General features: G+C 51.0%; 5 protein-coding genes across 5 annotated transcripts; 4 read left to right on the top strand and 1 right to left on the bottom strand.

The window, feature by feature from the left end:
- Positions 1-2,436: 2,436 nt before the first annotated feature.
- Positions 2,437-7,000, top strand: N7515_005952 (putative ubiquitin-specific protease UBP12; the record flags this gene model as incomplete). The annotated part of the gene is made up of 4 exons (XM_056666696.1): positions 2,437-2,450; positions 2,514-4,363; positions 4,423-6,405; positions 6,465-7,000. The coding sequence occupies 4 exons, from the start codon at positions 2,437-2,439 to the stop codon at positions 6,998-7,000; spliced, it is 4,383 nt and encodes a 1,460-aa protein (XP_056520292.1).
- Positions 7,001-7,585: 585 nt separating this feature from the next.
- Positions 7,586-8,566, top strand: N7515_005953 (uncharacterized protein; the record flags this gene model as incomplete). Its single annotated transcript, XM_056666697.1, has 1 exon — positions 7,586-8,566. One exon carries the CDS (start codon positions 7,586-7,588, stop codon positions 8,564-8,566), a length of 981 nt encoding a protein of 326 aa, XP_056520293.1.
- A 735-nt stretch (positions 8,567-9,301) lies between these two features.
- N7515_005954 (PX and BAR domain-containing protein) lies at positions 9,302-11,481 on the top strand (the record flags this gene model as incomplete). Its single annotated transcript, XM_056666698.1, has 6 exons — positions 9,302-9,395; positions 9,459-9,730; positions 9,781-10,047; positions 10,104-11,159; positions 11,218-11,331; positions 11,386-11,481. The coding sequence occupies 6 exons, from the start codon at positions 9,302-9,304 to the stop codon at positions 11,479-11,481; spliced, it is 1,899 nt and encodes a 632-aa protein (XP_056520294.1).
- Positions 11,482-12,342: 861 nt separating this feature from the next.
- On the top strand, positions 12,343-13,781 carry N7515_005955 (putative endo-arabinanase; the record flags this gene model as incomplete). Its single annotated transcript, XM_056666699.1, has 4 exons — positions 12,343-13,304; positions 13,366-13,544; positions 13,600-13,628; positions 13,719-13,781. 4 exons carry the CDS (start codon positions 12,343-12,345, stop codon positions 13,779-13,781), a joined length of 1,233 nt encoding a protein of 410 aa, XP_056520295.1.
- Positions 13,782-14,438: 657 nt separating this feature from the next.
- Positions 14,439-15,380, bottom strand: N7515_005956 (uncharacterized protein; the record flags this gene model as incomplete). Its single annotated transcript, XM_056666700.1, has 1 exon — positions 14,439-15,380. One exon carries the CDS (start codon positions 15,378-15,380, stop codon positions 14,439-14,441), a length of 942 nt encoding a protein of 313 aa, XP_056520296.1.
- Between the last annotated feature and the right edge of the window lie 549 nt (positions 15,381-15,929).

Consider the following 15,929-nt stretch of genomic DNA (forward strand, 5'->3'; position numbering starts at 1 on the left):
TTGCATCTTCGGTCGATGGATGGATACCCTGGCGCATTCGGAAACAGTGGTGGTGTTACAAATATATGTTGGACTTGGAACAGGTTCCAACTAACTGCATTACAGGCGCCGCTGGATTTTACTTCTACGCAGTGGTCTGTCTTTGTACCTATACCTAAAGTACCTCTCTGTTTTCATAGGATCTTTAATGAATTTGAATGAACGAAAATCCTCTCCTACTTGACAGTCATCATGACGTAGGTAGTGTCTTTTTACGAAGCTCTACACGGCTACCTACTGTACTCCAGCTGTGTAGTTAGTGGCAGAACTGCGCCAGTGGGGTTACAGATCATAGGTTGCACCCTCCGCAGAAGTCCATAGAGGATGGGTGCGTTGGGTCACTATGGGTCACGAAGTTGGGTGATAGAAAAGAAGAAAAGGATGAAAGCGTTTAAGGAAAAAGACTTTTCTCCTACGTGCACGCATCCAACCCTAAATAGGAAGGCGCGACACTTGCACTTTCCTCGAAGAGGAAGACCTACAGCTACTTACCACGGAATGAAGACACGAGTTAACCTTGATTTCTCTAGTTTCTGAACAATTAAACCTTAAACTATCAATAGCCATGGATTCAAATAACTATCCAGCACATCACTGCACAATGCACATTGTATGGAGTAACAGTCACAAAGAAGACAGACAGCAATATGCTGCTTATGCCTAGCAGATGTAGAGCATCGGGCAAAACTCGTTGCGCTAGCTATTCCATCTAAGAAAGTCAAAGCGGACACATTAAGAGACAGAATACAAAGGCAGCAAGAATGAATCAACATTGTCTATCTTCACATAATCGTGCTCCAGCACAACATACTGCTTTCCTACGTAGTTCGCCCCCAATCCCTTGTACACATTTTAAGTTCGTTTTCTATCTCATTGTCATCCTTTTCATTTTGTCGTTGCTGGCCCTTGACATGGTCTCCCTCACGTCCTCTGACTTGGGTCCCAACTCCCAAGTCAATCCCCGAATCCTACCTGCTGGCTTTCATACAAGCGGCAACCCAGACTGGGAGTTGGCACATCAAGGGCTGCAGGGTATCTCCCAGCTTATTACACTCTGCTACAGTAATTCATAGTACTGAGATCTCGAACTAAAATGGCAATGTCTGATTACTTTCTTTTTCTCTTTTAGTCTTAAGTTATGACTTTCTCTTCTCATATAATGGTATCTAGCCCAGCATCTCTGGAGAGGCAGTCCATTCTTGCAATGAGACACGGAATTTTTACAATGAATTGTGTTATCTAATGAAGCCATTCTCTCCTGTAGCTTCTGTCAGAACCCGCACTCGGGGTTTACCAGACCATTCAGCCAACTGATGTTATTGCCGGAGTCGACTCAAACTGGGGAGGATTAAGCATATGACTTCAACCCTTATGCACATAAACAGGGGCCCGAAGGCAACCTATATGCTACATGTAATGTCCGGTGTGCGTGCATCGACTCCGCACACACACCTTCCGGTAGTTTCTTCAAAAGGGTTTGAGCCCTCATAGCTCCCCGTCTACTGTGCTTATCATCGTCAAGATGACTGACCGCAACGGAGGCGGGCACTCTCCTCCTACTTACGTTTTATCAGGGCGCGCCTTGATCAAACTGAAACACTCTCATTGGTCAACCCGTTCTATGCTACTTTCTAGTTTACCATCCAAACGTAACTTCCCTCGTCTATAATATCATCCCATCTTCTCACACCTCCTGCAAAACCCTATAGTCTGTCAATGTTCACGTCGAGGCCGTGGACTGTCAACTGACTTGTCATTGCATCTAGCCCAGCTAGTCTGGAGAAGCGGCAAATTCTAGCAATGAGCTATAATGTTCTAGCTTACAATAATCAATTGCTTTTCTGAATAGGGCTCTATTACCCATCTCAATTTATTCAGACTAATCTAGCTGTCTCGGTCATATGAAACAGTCAGTTCAACCACGCGAAGACCACATTTTCACTCGTGCATCAATTGATTGTTCTCATCAATAAGGCTCAATGAAACTAGAGTTGCTTGGTTGATTATGGACTTTCATGAATTGATTTTCCCTCATGCAACGGCATAGGTGGTTATGGGATGGCTAGAATAGAACGACAAACGACAATGAGAATAAACACCATCCCACCAACAGTACAGCTGGGATCTCCATTGAGATGCCAATACAAAGACAATAGCTATTGTCAATCAATCAGTCCCATTCACGAATGGCGCTCACTGCGCGAAATCCCACGAATAGCCCTACTTCTGGAGTATATAACCGTGCTGCATTCCTCCAATGTTCACACTTCTTCTTCTCCATAACACTTTCGATACTGCTTCAAGCTTGATAAGTTCAAACTATCAATCTTCAAAGTTGATACTTCGTTCTCGTCTCTCAATTCGCTGCTGTCTTCTCTGGTGCTGGTTCGCCGAGTAATGTATGTGCCTATGTGGATAGGGTTCCGTTCCGCTCGGAAAAAAGAAAAAAATTCCTAACTTGGATTTTCTGCCAGTCAAATTCCGATCACACATTCCTTTTACTTCCATCGAAAGGAAGTAAAGGGTGTTTGTTCTGATCCCATTTCCTTCTTTTTTTCCCGGTTGCCCCGAGCTGCTGCACGAGGTGCGCAGCTCATCGTCACGACGTCGTCTCCAAAGCGCCGAAAGATCTCGCCCGAACCCTGCATCAGCCCTGGCCGTCGGGCTCGACGTCAGGGCCGCTCTGAACCACCGTTTTCACGCCACGGTTCCTCATCGTCTCGTCGCTCAAAGAGTTTGTCGCTTTCCCCACCATCGTACGTTCCTGCGCATCTGCGGTTTCAGTCCGGAAGTCCGCCTGGCCGCTACCTGATCCCCGCAATCGCGACCTCCGATATGCCCTCCGACGCTCAAGCGGGCACACCTCCGAAGGATGGTCGCTCTCCTTCGCCAGGTGAAAAGCGCCCAGTGTCGGAGATCGTGGATTCGGATCCCGAAGGTGGGGTGAGCACAACTGCCTTCACTAGCAGCCTGCGCAACGGTGTCACTTCCCGCGCACACCACAAACATCAAGCATACCGTATTTATGGCAGTGATGGCGCAGATGACTATTCGCCTTCGGCCAATGAGGAGTCTGCACCGGGATCACCCAAACACGATGAAATCCCAACCGTGCATGAGCAGGTTGCGCAGGTGAATGCGCTGATGAAAGCGCCCTTGGAGAAAGGACAAAAGGGTTATGTGGTGTCCATGTTATGGCTGAAGCAAGTGCTTGCTCGCACTACGTCTCCTGCAGATCACGCACTCAAAGCATCTTTGGAGGCTGACATTGGTCCTGTCAGTAACCTGAACATCATGCTCGACACCGACCAAGCCCTCCCTGCCTTAAAAGATGAATGTGGCGAAAGATTTGTGCCGCTGCAACCTGATTTGCAAGATTCTGTTGACTTCAGGATTATTCCACAGGAGGGTTGGGAACTCATCAAGCAGTGGTATGGCATTGATGAAAACTCGCCAGTAATCATCAGGTATGCCCGCAACGTCAACCCAGCTGGCGAAGCTGAAAAAGTGGAATACGAGATCTATCCACCTGTTCACACAATTTTCAAATTATTCAACCCCGCGGCAGGCACCACACCGAGTGTTCTTAGAGAGCGCAACAAGTCGGCGGTGAGAATATTAACGAGCCGCTACGCGAACTTCCAGAAATGGCTGAAGGATGCCAAAGAACAGGCTGGCATCGATATGTCCACCAAGGTTCGAGTTTGGAACATCCTCCAACTCCCAAGCAGCACAAAGGCATCCGCCTCAACTAGTCCCGCTGTCTCCCGCACTCAGTCGCCAGCCCCTCCCTTCGCTCTTACCCCCAATCCAACCGATAAATTGCTTTTCGACTTGAACACCTTCCTCGAGCTCACGGAAGGTACTCACCGTGTGTCGCTAGGACACATCAAAGATCAAACGAATAATGCCAACTACAATGGTCATATGACCCTGGGTATCGCGGGCCTGGAAGCTGCCAGGTATCTCATTCTTGAGGAGCAGGTGGGCGGCCCCAAAGGTGGGGAATGGATATCTGAGGTTTCTGCCAAAACCCTCAAGAGCCTGGGTATTCCGGTCGTGCAGCCGGACAGTGACATCGCCCCCAAAGCCGCTGTTCGCAAACACCCTTCTCCCGAACTCCCTGCCGCTAAGGCTGCGACCAAGGCCTCAAATTCCAGCGGCACCCCTGAGTCGGAACCCGATCCAGTTAGGTCAATCATTACTCGAGGTCGGAAAAACGGAAAGGTTGTTGCGGGACTGAATAATTTAGGTAACACGTGTTACATGAATTCGGCCTTGCAGTGTGTTCGGAGCGTGGAGGAATTGTCTTACTACTTCCTCAGTATGTATTTGTCATGCTGGTTGGGTGCGAGGTCTTTCGGCGCTAACTGAAATTTGCAGGTAATCAATACAAACGACACCTAAACCCAGACAATGTGCTCTCGTGCGATGGTGTCATGGCGAAACAGTACGCCGAACTTCTCAAGGAGATGTTCCAACCAAACGGGGCTGCCAACCCAAAAGCGTTCAAGGGAGCCCTTGGTGTTTACCGTCGAGATTTCCGTGGTTACGGCCAGCAAGACAGCCAAGAATTTGTCATGTTCCTCCTGGACGCACTGTCCGAGGATCTTAGCCGTATTGTTGGCAAGAAGCCGACTACTACCGTCCCAGATTCAACGGATGAAATGATCAACGATCGCAAGGCCCTTGAAGCATTCGGCCAGACATGTTGGGATCTCTACGAGTCCCGCAACGCCTCTGTTATCACAGACCTGTTTGCCGGCATGTACAAGTCAACGTTGGTTTGTCACAGTTGTGAAAAGACCAGCATCATTATGGACCCTTTCACGATGGTGTCTGTGCCGGTTTCAGACGGTGCGGATTTCCGTGATCAATCAATCATCTTCTCGCCCCTCGATGGGCCACCCGTGAAATTGAACGTACGCCTCAATGTTCATGACACATTGAAGGCCTGGAAGGATTTTGTCGCCACGAAGATGGGTATTGAGGGGGAAAGAATTTTCGCGGCGGAGACTCATGATCACTCTTTCTGGCGCCATCTCACCACGGATAATGCTAGTTGGTCCAGCCTTCACATTAGTTCGAGTGATGTCGTTGTGTTCTTTGATTTGGGCCCTCTTCCGGCGTCCACACAATCCGCTGACTCAACCTCTGCTAAAGAGGATGGAATAATTGTGCCGATATTCCACCGCAGGCTTGTTCCGCAGGACGACAAAAGACCTCGTAAGCTTTTCGGCGCGCCGTCTCTAATCCGTCTCACTGCCGAAGAATCCCGGAGTCTTGAGAAGATTTACCACAAGATTCTGGGTCAGGTCAATAACATGACCACTCTTGATATCTATGATGTCGAGGAGAGCGCATCTGACGACTCGGAGACGGTTGTGACTAACGAGGATGATGTGCGCTCCGCAGATTCCTGTATCAAAACATCGTCTGTTGAAGGCGAAGACATTGTCAATGTTTCCGTGCAGAGCAGCGAAAATCCTAAGCCTGTCGAGGAAAACACATCCCAGCATCCTCTGTCTGGCAAGATCTCTGCCAACCTGTTGGCACTCTTCGTCTTGAAGGTTATGAGCACCACCGCTCATATTCCTGATGGACGTGACATAGATCGTACGAAAGACTACACCCCCCTTACCTCTCGGATGACCTCTCCACCGGCTTCTAGGAAGGTATGTGTGGTTCATCTTCGATTTCCTTCATTTCCGCTTGCTAACATCCGCCAGGGATCCGACAATTCGTCCAACGCGTCGGCAGATGCCAACAGTGGTGGCGACGATACGGATGACTCGGAATCCGGTTCCAGCATGCCGCTTCTTCGCCAAGGTGACGCCGTCTTGCTTGACTGGACCCCCGATGCCGTTGATGCCCTTTTCGGCGGCCGGGCACATGACCCCTCGGAGGTCCGAGGTCGCCTTACTACTCACAAGGACTCACCAAACCTCGACCTCACTCGCGTTAGAAAACAATGGCAGCTCAAGGGGCCAGTCTCTCTTGACCAATGCCTGGACTACTTCAGCAAAGAAGAAGTCCTTAGTGCAGGGGACAGCTGGTATTGTCCTCGGTGCAAGAAGCACGTATCCGTGACCAAAAAGTTGGAGCTGTGGAAAACGCCAGACATGCTAATCTTCCAACTCAAACGCTTCAGCGCTTCCGCAACCGGGAGCACCAACAAGATCAGAACACTAGTCGATTTCCCTCTCGAAGGACTGGATTTGAGCAATCGGGTCGTAGGACCTAACGACGGAAAGACTGCTGTTTACGATCTGATTGCCATCGACCGCCACCATGGTTCTCTGCATGGTGGCCATTACACAGCCTACATTAAGGACTTCATCTCGGGCAAGTGGCTTGTGGCTGATGGTTCGTTCTCCAATCCCCGTGTCTCCGACCAGCCAGTTCAATACTAACTCCTACCTCAGACAGCAGTATCCGTCATGTAAGAGAGGATAGGCTCGTCGACGAGAGTGCCTATCTGCTCTTTTACCGTCGTCGGTCCGATCGTCCACTTGGTAGCTCAGAACTGCGCGCGCTGGTCCAATCTTACCAAAAAAGCCCCGAAAGCGATGGTGAGAGTTCTGCTGGCTCCAGCAGCGCGGAGAGTTCCGCCGGCCCCAGCAGCCCCCGGCGTTCCCTGTCACCGTCATCCGATAGTAGCCAGACCGGAGCAGAACAGACTCCGCGAGTGAGCCGAGGGCAGGATTCCCTCGGCAACGATCTGTACTCTTCCTCGGAGGAGAGTTCTGAGAGCTCCGAAGAGGATGACGATGACAACGATGAGACAGAAGATTTGGAGACCACCAATGACGATTTGGAGACCACCAATGACGATTTGGGTAGCCAACGTTCGTCGGCTGAGCCCGTGGACGTTCAGCATGAGCTCACTCCTGGGCGGGAGGAGGATGAATCCTCCGATGAACTCCCTGTTGTTGAACTCCATGTTGAGGAGTCGGAGTAGGCTGGGGGCCAAAAAAAACTGTCTTTTTTTGTTCACTTGTTAATATCCTTATCAATCATGAAGTGAATGAAAGTTATTATTATTATCAAACTGACGTCCATGTAAGGGTAACCTAGGCCACGATCATCCTACTTCGCACATAACAGAAGGGTGTTAGACACCTCCTCAGGTCCCCTGCCTCTACCTTTCCTCTGAGAATATAGCGTAAAGAGCCATGTCAGATTCTCCACATCTCCAGCTAGGAACCCATATGCAGCATATCGTTGAAGGTGTCTGACTTCTTTGTGGCTGTTCATACAAAGTGCATTGATGCGGATATTTGTTGGATATGGATGGTTTAGTTACTTAGCAACTGAAGAACTCAAGGCCTTGGATTGATGTCAGATGATCCTATGATCCCGTGGTAAAAAGCTGTAGGTCTTCGTCTTCGAGGGAAAGTGTAGGTGTCGCGCCTTCCGTTTAGGGTTGGGTGCGTACACATAACAGAGAAATCTTGTTATTGCGACGGATTAATCCTTTCCGAGCTCCTCAATCTCGTATCTCCACGCACCATAAACACGTGAAGCCACGAACTACGTCATCGATATGTCTGACTGTATCAGTCCCAAGTGTTATGCCGACATTGCTCGGGAGAAATCTCCCAGTACTTCCGCTTCGCGCATCGAAAGCCCTGAAAACCGGTCGGGGAGCCCACGCGTCGACACCCACCGCGTCGTCACTGGCAGCGTTGGCAACGCCAACCGCGACGTCGTTGCCAACAACCCAATCAACGCCAGCCTCACCGACGTCAGCAGCACCAGTGCCGCGAACGCCAACGATGCCAACGCCGACGCGGACACCGACACCGACACCCGTCATATCACCGCGAGGGACCTCGAGCTTCTGTGGCTTGAGTCTGCGTGTGTCGTGATCTTCTGCGAGTTTGGCCACGAAGAATCCGTGTCATTTCGGAGGAGATACTATGCTGAAAATAATATCACACCTCCGAGCCCCTGTCCGATTAAAGAGCCTGATCCCACCGGGCCCCCCTCAGTCCATCCGCAACCTGGCGCCTTAGGTGAAAGCGAGATCAGCTCGCTTGACATTGGTCCCGAGATTGGGACTGACAATCCGCCCACACCGCCGTCTCTGCGCGGGTCCACTTTGACAAGTCTCTCCCACAACGTGGACTTTGCCCGTACCGCGGGACCTGAGCTCGTGTCTGGTCCCGGAGACGACTCCAACGGACCAAGTGAGCACCAACGCCTCGAGAGCGAGACCACTCTCGTGTTCCCCGCCCACGACGAGCTGCGCCAGCCTCCCGACCCGGAGCATGATGACCATGGTTGCGGAGATCGTTTCTCCGACTGCGAAAATGGCACTGAATATTTCAGTGAGGAGTCGAGCCGACGCATTTACTCGCTCTCAGTTCCAAACTCGCCCACGCCGAGAACCGCAGTGTCTCGCCCTGCTCTCTTTCGCTCCATGAGCTCATTCGGGGGCATGGATCCAGAATTTTTCGCCATGCGTACCGCTCATCAGACAAGACAAACCGGGGAACGAACGGAAAAGGAGTCCAGCAGCTAAGTACTGCGCCACAGTACTTAGAATGGGGGGGGGGAGGGGGGCGAAGAGAATCCAAGCCCGTTGTAGCATTTGAGACTCTGAGGTAATCAACTCCTTCCTGGTCCGGTCCTTGATATCCTCGTCATGCCCGTATTTTGCACCTATGATCTCAAGCGAGAATTCTAATGGAAGATTCCCCATCCCCCATCACATACATCATGATAGTTTTTGAGTGTCTTGTTATTTTTTCCGCTGTGAGCACGAAGTCCTCTGATGTATCATGTCCGCCTCACTTTCAAGCTAGCAGTGAGCTGGCTTCAGAGAATGTACTTTCCTTGACCCAGTTAGCAATGGATGTCAATTTCTATCTCCATGACTCAAAATCTCATTGGAAGAAGACTATGTCTGTCACGTAGCAAGGTGTAGACGACCAGAAACAAGACTTTGAATCTTTGACCTGAGTCCTGATGCTATGGTCAGAGTGAATGTATACTAACGTCGGAATGAGCCTTGGGACATCTTGATAGAAGTGCGTGGCCTCTCCGCGGCGGCGCATCGAGGTCTCGGCGTGGGAGAGAGGAGCGTGGGACAAGTACTAGTTACTAAGAGCGGCCAAGCCCCTTACATGACGTAATCGGTAACACCGCCTTGCACCAGCCACACCACGACTTCCCCCCCGCAGATCCCCAGGCACAGCTTCTCCAGCTCAGTTTCCGGCGCTGGAAAGTTGGCTTTGTCGAGCTGTTATCCTTCATCATGTGGAACGACGAAGATAACAATCCCTACGGGGCCTTTGATCAGCACCAGTCCGGCCTGTCCGACTCCCTACATTCAGCCGCACTCTCCCCTCGTGAGTATTCCGCGCGATTCTCACTTTAACGCTTCTGCCTTTTGAACCATCCTCTCACATCAGCTAGCCATGTACGAACAGGATTCCACCCCCCATCCAGCCGCGGTTCCACTAGTGGCCCTCCGGATTATATCACCAACCCCGAGGATCTCAGCGATCCCGAGGACGAGGCCGTGTATGGTGCCGCCAGTCGGCAATATCCTCGGAAGAGCGTCTATGACAGCCGCATTGAGCAGATACTCTATGAGAACCCAGAGATGCCAATCCTAATTACTGATGCTGGGAAGAACCATGAAGGCGGCGGAAGCTTCATAGTATACACTATCCGGACTGCGGTATGAGTATGGTGTCCGGCAGAGAACTGTGCAATACTGAGTGATGATAGGATCTGGAAGTACGCCGTCGGTATTCCGAATTCGCATCATTGCGTCAAACCCTGGTCAACCTGCATCCCACCTTGGTCATTCCGCCAATTCCCGAGAAGCACAGCATGGCGGACTATGCAGCCAAGCCCACGCGGGCCAAAGATGACGCTGCCATTATCGATCTTCGAAAACGTATGCTCAGTGTGTTCCTTAATCGGTGTAGGCGCATGAAGGAGGTGCGCGAGGACGGAGTGTGGTGGAGATTCCTAGATCCGAACGTGAGCTGGGTGAGTTCAAGTTAGACTGTGTTGATTTCTGATTTCAACAACTAACACTAGCTTAGAGTGAGGTCTTGAGCTCCCACCCCGCAGCATCCGTCCCAAAGAATAACCTTAAAGCGCCCCCTCTCGATCCCGCCAACCCCACCCCAGCTCATGGCTGGCTCCCGATTCCATCTGCGTCGGCAAAGCTCAAGCCCACTAGTGGGGTGACCACATCTACTGGAGCTGCGGCATCACCCACGTCGCCGAGCGAGACAGAACAACCCTCATTCCCAGGACCGGATGTCCTTGGGCGGTTCCCTCCCGAGTCGCGCAAACTCAGTGAGCAAGAATTGGATCCTTATTTCAATAACTTCGAAGCGTCTACCCGGGAGCTAGAGCTACTATTACAGGGAAATATTGAGAAAGTCAACCGACGGACTCTTTCGCATTTGTCTTCATTATCAGCGGATCTCATGGAGTTGGGTGCGCGTTACAACGGGTTTTCTCTATCTGAGCAATCACCCACGGTGGCTGCTGCTATTGAGCGGATTGGCCAGGCTGCGGATACCTCTTATATCGAGACCGAAGAATTATCCTCAGCCTTGAGCGCAAGCTTTGCAGAGCCCATGCGAGAGAGTGCCCAGTTTGCTAGTGTGGTTCGCGGAGTTCTCCGATACAGAGTGCTCAAACGAGTACAACAAGAAATGACTCGCGACGAGTTGTCGAAGAAAAAGACACTGTTAGACTCCCTTGAGCGCAGTGAAATCGAAGCCAGGCGCATCGAGCAGTATCTCAACCGTACCGGCTCCCAAACTGGCGGCACGAAGCCGCGGTCTCTGTCAACCTCATCAGCCGTTAGCAGCGAAAGTGGCGGTCACGGAGCCTCTGGTGACTCGGACTTCCCACCTACTCATGACAACCCTGTCAGCCCCTCGCCTTCGTCGTACGTCGGAGGATCCAAGAGGGCCGACCCGTTGACACCAGCTTCTCCGGCTCATCGGAAGTCGGCAAGCGGGAACTTCGTCACGAATAAGATATTCGGTCGCATCAGCCATGCTATTCACGGTTTTGCGGATGTGGACCCGGAACGCACGCGTCGGGACCAGATTGGAAAGACAAAAGAAAGCTTGATTCAGGTATGTAGACCGTGGAGTCGAAGTTTCAGATGTTCCCAGAACTAATCACGATGCTTAGTTGGAGCAAGCATTAGACGTTTCCGAGAAGGACGTCAAAGATGCCAGTGCAGGTGTTCTTCAGGATCTCAAACGCTTCCAGAAGGACAAAGAAGCTGATCTGCGGCGGTACATGGTATGCGGCCCCACATGGATTTCTCTCATTTCCAGGCTAATTGGAGGTATTTAGATCGCATATGCTCGTTGCCACTTGGACTGGGCGCGGAAGAATCTGGAGACATGGACCGAAGCCAAGGATGAAGTGGATAAGATCGTGGCTCGGTAGATTATATTCTTATCCTGATGTTTTTTTTTTTTTTTGCACAGGCTTGAGCCTGATTGAGCTCGGCGCTGGCGTTAAGCGGGATATCTTTTTACTGTTTCTTTGACTTGTTACTTAGCTGAACATCCCAACCCTGACATCTTCAATTTTACCCCTAGACGAGTCTAGGCCATTGAAAATAGAAAGTAGAAGCCCTAGAGAGCAAAATTGGTCAGCCCTAGAGGGTTACAGGCATAGTAAGACCTCTGCCCTAGGGGCCTTGCCAATGTCTCAGGGGAATGTCAAGAACAAGAAAGCCTGAGGACACCAAAATGTGTCAAACACGTCAAACCCGTTCCCATCAGCCTTGATAGGAGTCGCCGAGTCGCTATATTTTGAACACGGAAGCCAACCGCATTCTTCGAAGACTGACCCACCGGCCGATCCGTGCCGAAGGGGAAAAGTGGATAGATCGCCAGGAACTGCAACCGATCAACCTCAACACCACAGACACTCCTTGCTTGATGTCAAAGTTAGAGCCAACTTACAGCTCGCAGGGTTCTATGCAGTATCTATCTGCCTAATTGCTAGGAAGTCTGACAATTGGTGACATTCATTGATCCTCGTGCCATCCTTGTCGTTTCCATTGCGCCCAAGACCAACACTCTGTGTTACCGTGTATCTCTCGCAATACAAGGAACGATTCCCTGGCATTCCGTACCTTGCAGGCATATCCAATGATGTATCTCTCTGGGTGATAAGCAGTGGACCAAGCTGCATCCCTCTTGCCCCTCGGCGTGTTCCGCATCACCAACTCCACCCTGTCGGAGGGTGGCAACGCCGTGCGTCCACCGAAAACGATGAGTACCTGGATCCATTGCAAGGATGATCGTCAGGGCCGCTCACTTATCATGGTCGGGGGTGCCGCCTTCTGGGCACGACACTCGACCGTGGCTTCTTCGACCTTTCTGGCAACAAATCCCTCGACGCTGGATCAAGATGCTTGCTCTCCTCGGCTTATTGTGTTTCATCTCCGTTTGTCTCGGCTTGAGTATAAATCAAAGAGATCAAGCATTCGCAAATGGTCGAAAGCTGCAAGATCTCGGAAATGACCAGGCTGTGAGCCATTTCCCTCCTTCTCGGCAGACACATCAAACTACGCACGATCCTACAATCCTGCGCGTAGGAGATGAATATTATCTTTACCATGTCGGCGAACACATCTTCATCCACACGGCTCCCAGTATGGCTGGTCCATGGAAACGTGTCGGTACTCTTCTCGATGCCAACAGTGTGATCCCGAAGGGTGATCGTGCTGCACCCTGGGCCCCGACCGTGATCACCGTCGACGGTACATACTATTGCTATTACAGTGTTAGCAAAGCCGGTTGTCGCGACAGTGCCATTGGCGTGGCTACTTCCAACTCTCCCGGCCCGGGCAACTGGCACGATCACGGGATCGTCATCCAAACCGGCACGGGAAATGGATCGGATATCCACCCATACACCGTGTCAAATGCCATTGACCCCAGTACATTGATCACACCCGAAGGAGACGCCCTTTTGACATATGGAAGCTACTGGAACGGAATTTTCCAAATCCCGCTCGGCAAAGACCTCCTCTCGCCAAGAAGCACTACCGATCCCGACGCTCGCCAGTTGGCGTGGGAGCCGAAATCTCTCGGCATGCCGAACAGATTGGCAAACACCATCTGCGGCGACCCGACCGGTCCCCACGCCATCGAAGGCGCTTTCATCTCGTATAATGCCGGTTGGTATTATCTTTGGTATAGCCATGGGTTCTGCTGCAACCTAAAGGAAGACAACCTACCGCCTGCCGGTCAAGAGTAAGCACAAGTGCCTGTTTCCACCTGATAATACATTTGATCTCAACTCATACGAAAACAGATATTCCATTCGCGTCGGAAGATCCAATAGTCCCCGCGGCCCATTCACCGATAAATCAGGCACAGACCTCGTCAAAGGCGGCGGTGAACTCGTCTATGGCTCCAATGGAGATACCTACGCTCCCGGCGGGCAAGGTGTCCTCCGCGACGGCGATACCGACGTGCTTTACTACCACTATCGTGAGTTCCTGTATCCCCCAAATTATTCTTCAAATCAATACTGACCTCATCACAGTGAACAAGACCGTTGGCATCGCATTCCAGGTAAGCATCCACACCACTCCTGAGCACGCTTGTGGATTATCCCTTTCACTGTATCCGCGAATTTGATCCGACCTAATACGTTCCCTATAGGATGCTCTACTTGGCTTCAATCCTCTGAAATATGTCGATGGATGGCCTGTCGCTCAGGCTTGATCGCAATTCTCGCGTGTCTCATTCCTACCATTTCTTCGACTTCATCCGACCTTTATAGATCTTGAAGTTTGCATATATGCGCGCTGTCGTCTGTCGATATTTGATAGACCGTTTCTTTGTTTTCGTTTTTGAGGTCATTCGCACCTCATTGCTTATAAGTGTTCCTTGTTCTGTTGGAGTTTTGTCTATGCATTTTGTGGCGTACGGGCCTTGGAGTATACATTTATCTGTGCCTTGGGTTATGCTTGTCTGTCTATGGATGATGCGATTAGTGTGTTGCTAATATAGATAGTCGCGAATGCACATAATCTTCCAATACCTTCAGACAGGTTCCAACTCAATTTGAAGGTTTGAGCTAAGTATCATCATCAATCATGATTTCTCCACCACCGACAACCCTCATACCTCGTCGATATGATTCCCTCGATTCTCCCTCAGCCTTGATCTTAATTTTCTTTTCTTTTCATATCTGATGCAAGACCGTACCTGGGCAACTGTCTCATTGGAATAGAGTTTAAAATTGCATGGCATTTCATTAAGAAAACACGACGGTACAATAAATTCCAATACTAGGCTGTATAAGTCTGCATAGATGAACCCGGTGTTCGAGTAGATACTTTAACAAATACCTCATGTCAGCAGAATCATTCTCTGAATTCACCACCACTGTGGATCCTCTTTCCGGGCTGTATCGTTGTTATCTCCCCAGCCTGTATCGTAGTCGCCGCGGCCTACAGGCGAGGTCCTGTATGCGGGGCTTCGTCCACGGTAGCCGCGTTCCGGACTGCCATGATTTTCTCGGGCGCGAGAAGTCCCCATGGCTTCCGCCACCTGCTGCCTCAAGGATCCGTCTGTCTCCCACTTGGCATTCTCCTTCCACTTTGGCTCGTACCACTTCTCATCTGGATCCCTAGACGAGCTGCCCCAGCCGTGCTGTTTGTCTTCACCGTCGTCCCAGGCTCCCATAGCAGCAAGACCATAAGTAGACCCGGCGTCTGACTGTGCTCTCCCTGCTTGATCCGGTGATTTATCACAGTTGCTCCCTTTGCCCCATAGTAGCCCCGAACTTTCAGCGAGGCTTGGGGCTGGACTTGATCGATCCCACGGTGACTCCCACCCCACTCGCCGCGAGGACGCGTTGAGGGAGTTGGCTCTTTTGTTACGATTCTTCTTCGGCCGTAGGTTTGGTTCATCACCCCAGCCCTGATCACTGGCCTCATGCTCAGGGGAGGCTCTCTTGTAACGATCTTCCTTCAGCCATGGATTTGGTTCCTCATTACAGTCATTAGCGTGACTGTGGTGTTGGCCGTGCCATTGTCCTGTTATCCCGCCACCAGGGTGTCGTTCGTCTGGCCACGGTTGAGAGTTGGGCTGGTGCTCCTGGCCTTCATCATTCTTATTCTCTTTCTTGTTCTTCTGTTCTTTCCCTTTTTTGGTATTGTTGCTATTCCACTGCTGGTTCTCACTCTGCACGTTTTGTTGATTGTTTTCATTCTGCTCAATCTTCTCCATTTGCATCCGCCTTTTCTGTATTGCACGTTGCTTCCGTCGCTGCCGTTTCGATTCGGGGTTCGGCTGCTGGTTTGCCGTCCTAGGCATCTCAGGATTTGGCTGGCTTGGTTCTGGGTGTAGAGGCGTATATTCCTGGGTCACCCTGAATCTGGGCTGGCAGGGCCGTGTTCGCGGGTAATGTTGGCTCATGAAGCTAGGGTTCAGGCTTGACAGTGTTCGTCAGAGCCTTGGTACTTCCTATGTTTGGAATGCCGAGGGTGAACATACGCACGCATCGGATAGGATATTACCGGCTCCTTGTGACGGACCCATCCCCGGGCAGTGAAAGAGGTTCCAGAGATAGGATATTGGTGTCCATTCCTCGGCTCGTAGTTGGCTTCCTCACGGTCATGGTCCCTTCTGAGAAAGATTTGGGTTTGTTGATGCACCTTACTCAGATGTGATCGATACCAAATCCAATAGAGCCACCCACCGAGAGGAACAGCAAGGGAAACCATCAGGAGAACCGCGATAAGGATGTTGTTCTTCATGGTGGGACAAGCGTAGGAACGCAGTGGCTCGAGTTGATGGATCGGGATTGCGGGTTGTGCAGAATCAATGAGAGTGAGCACTGGAGGGATTGGAGATATGGGTGAA

Source organism: Penicillium bovifimosum, assembly GCF_028826915.1.
Source record: "Penicillium bovifimosum strain IBT 22155 chromosome Unknown utg000005l_segment0_segment0, whole genome shotgun sequence".
Classification (NCBI taxonomy): domain Eukaryota; kingdom Fungi; phylum Ascomycota; class Eurotiomycetes; order Eurotiales; family Aspergillaceae; genus Penicillium; species Penicillium bovifimosum.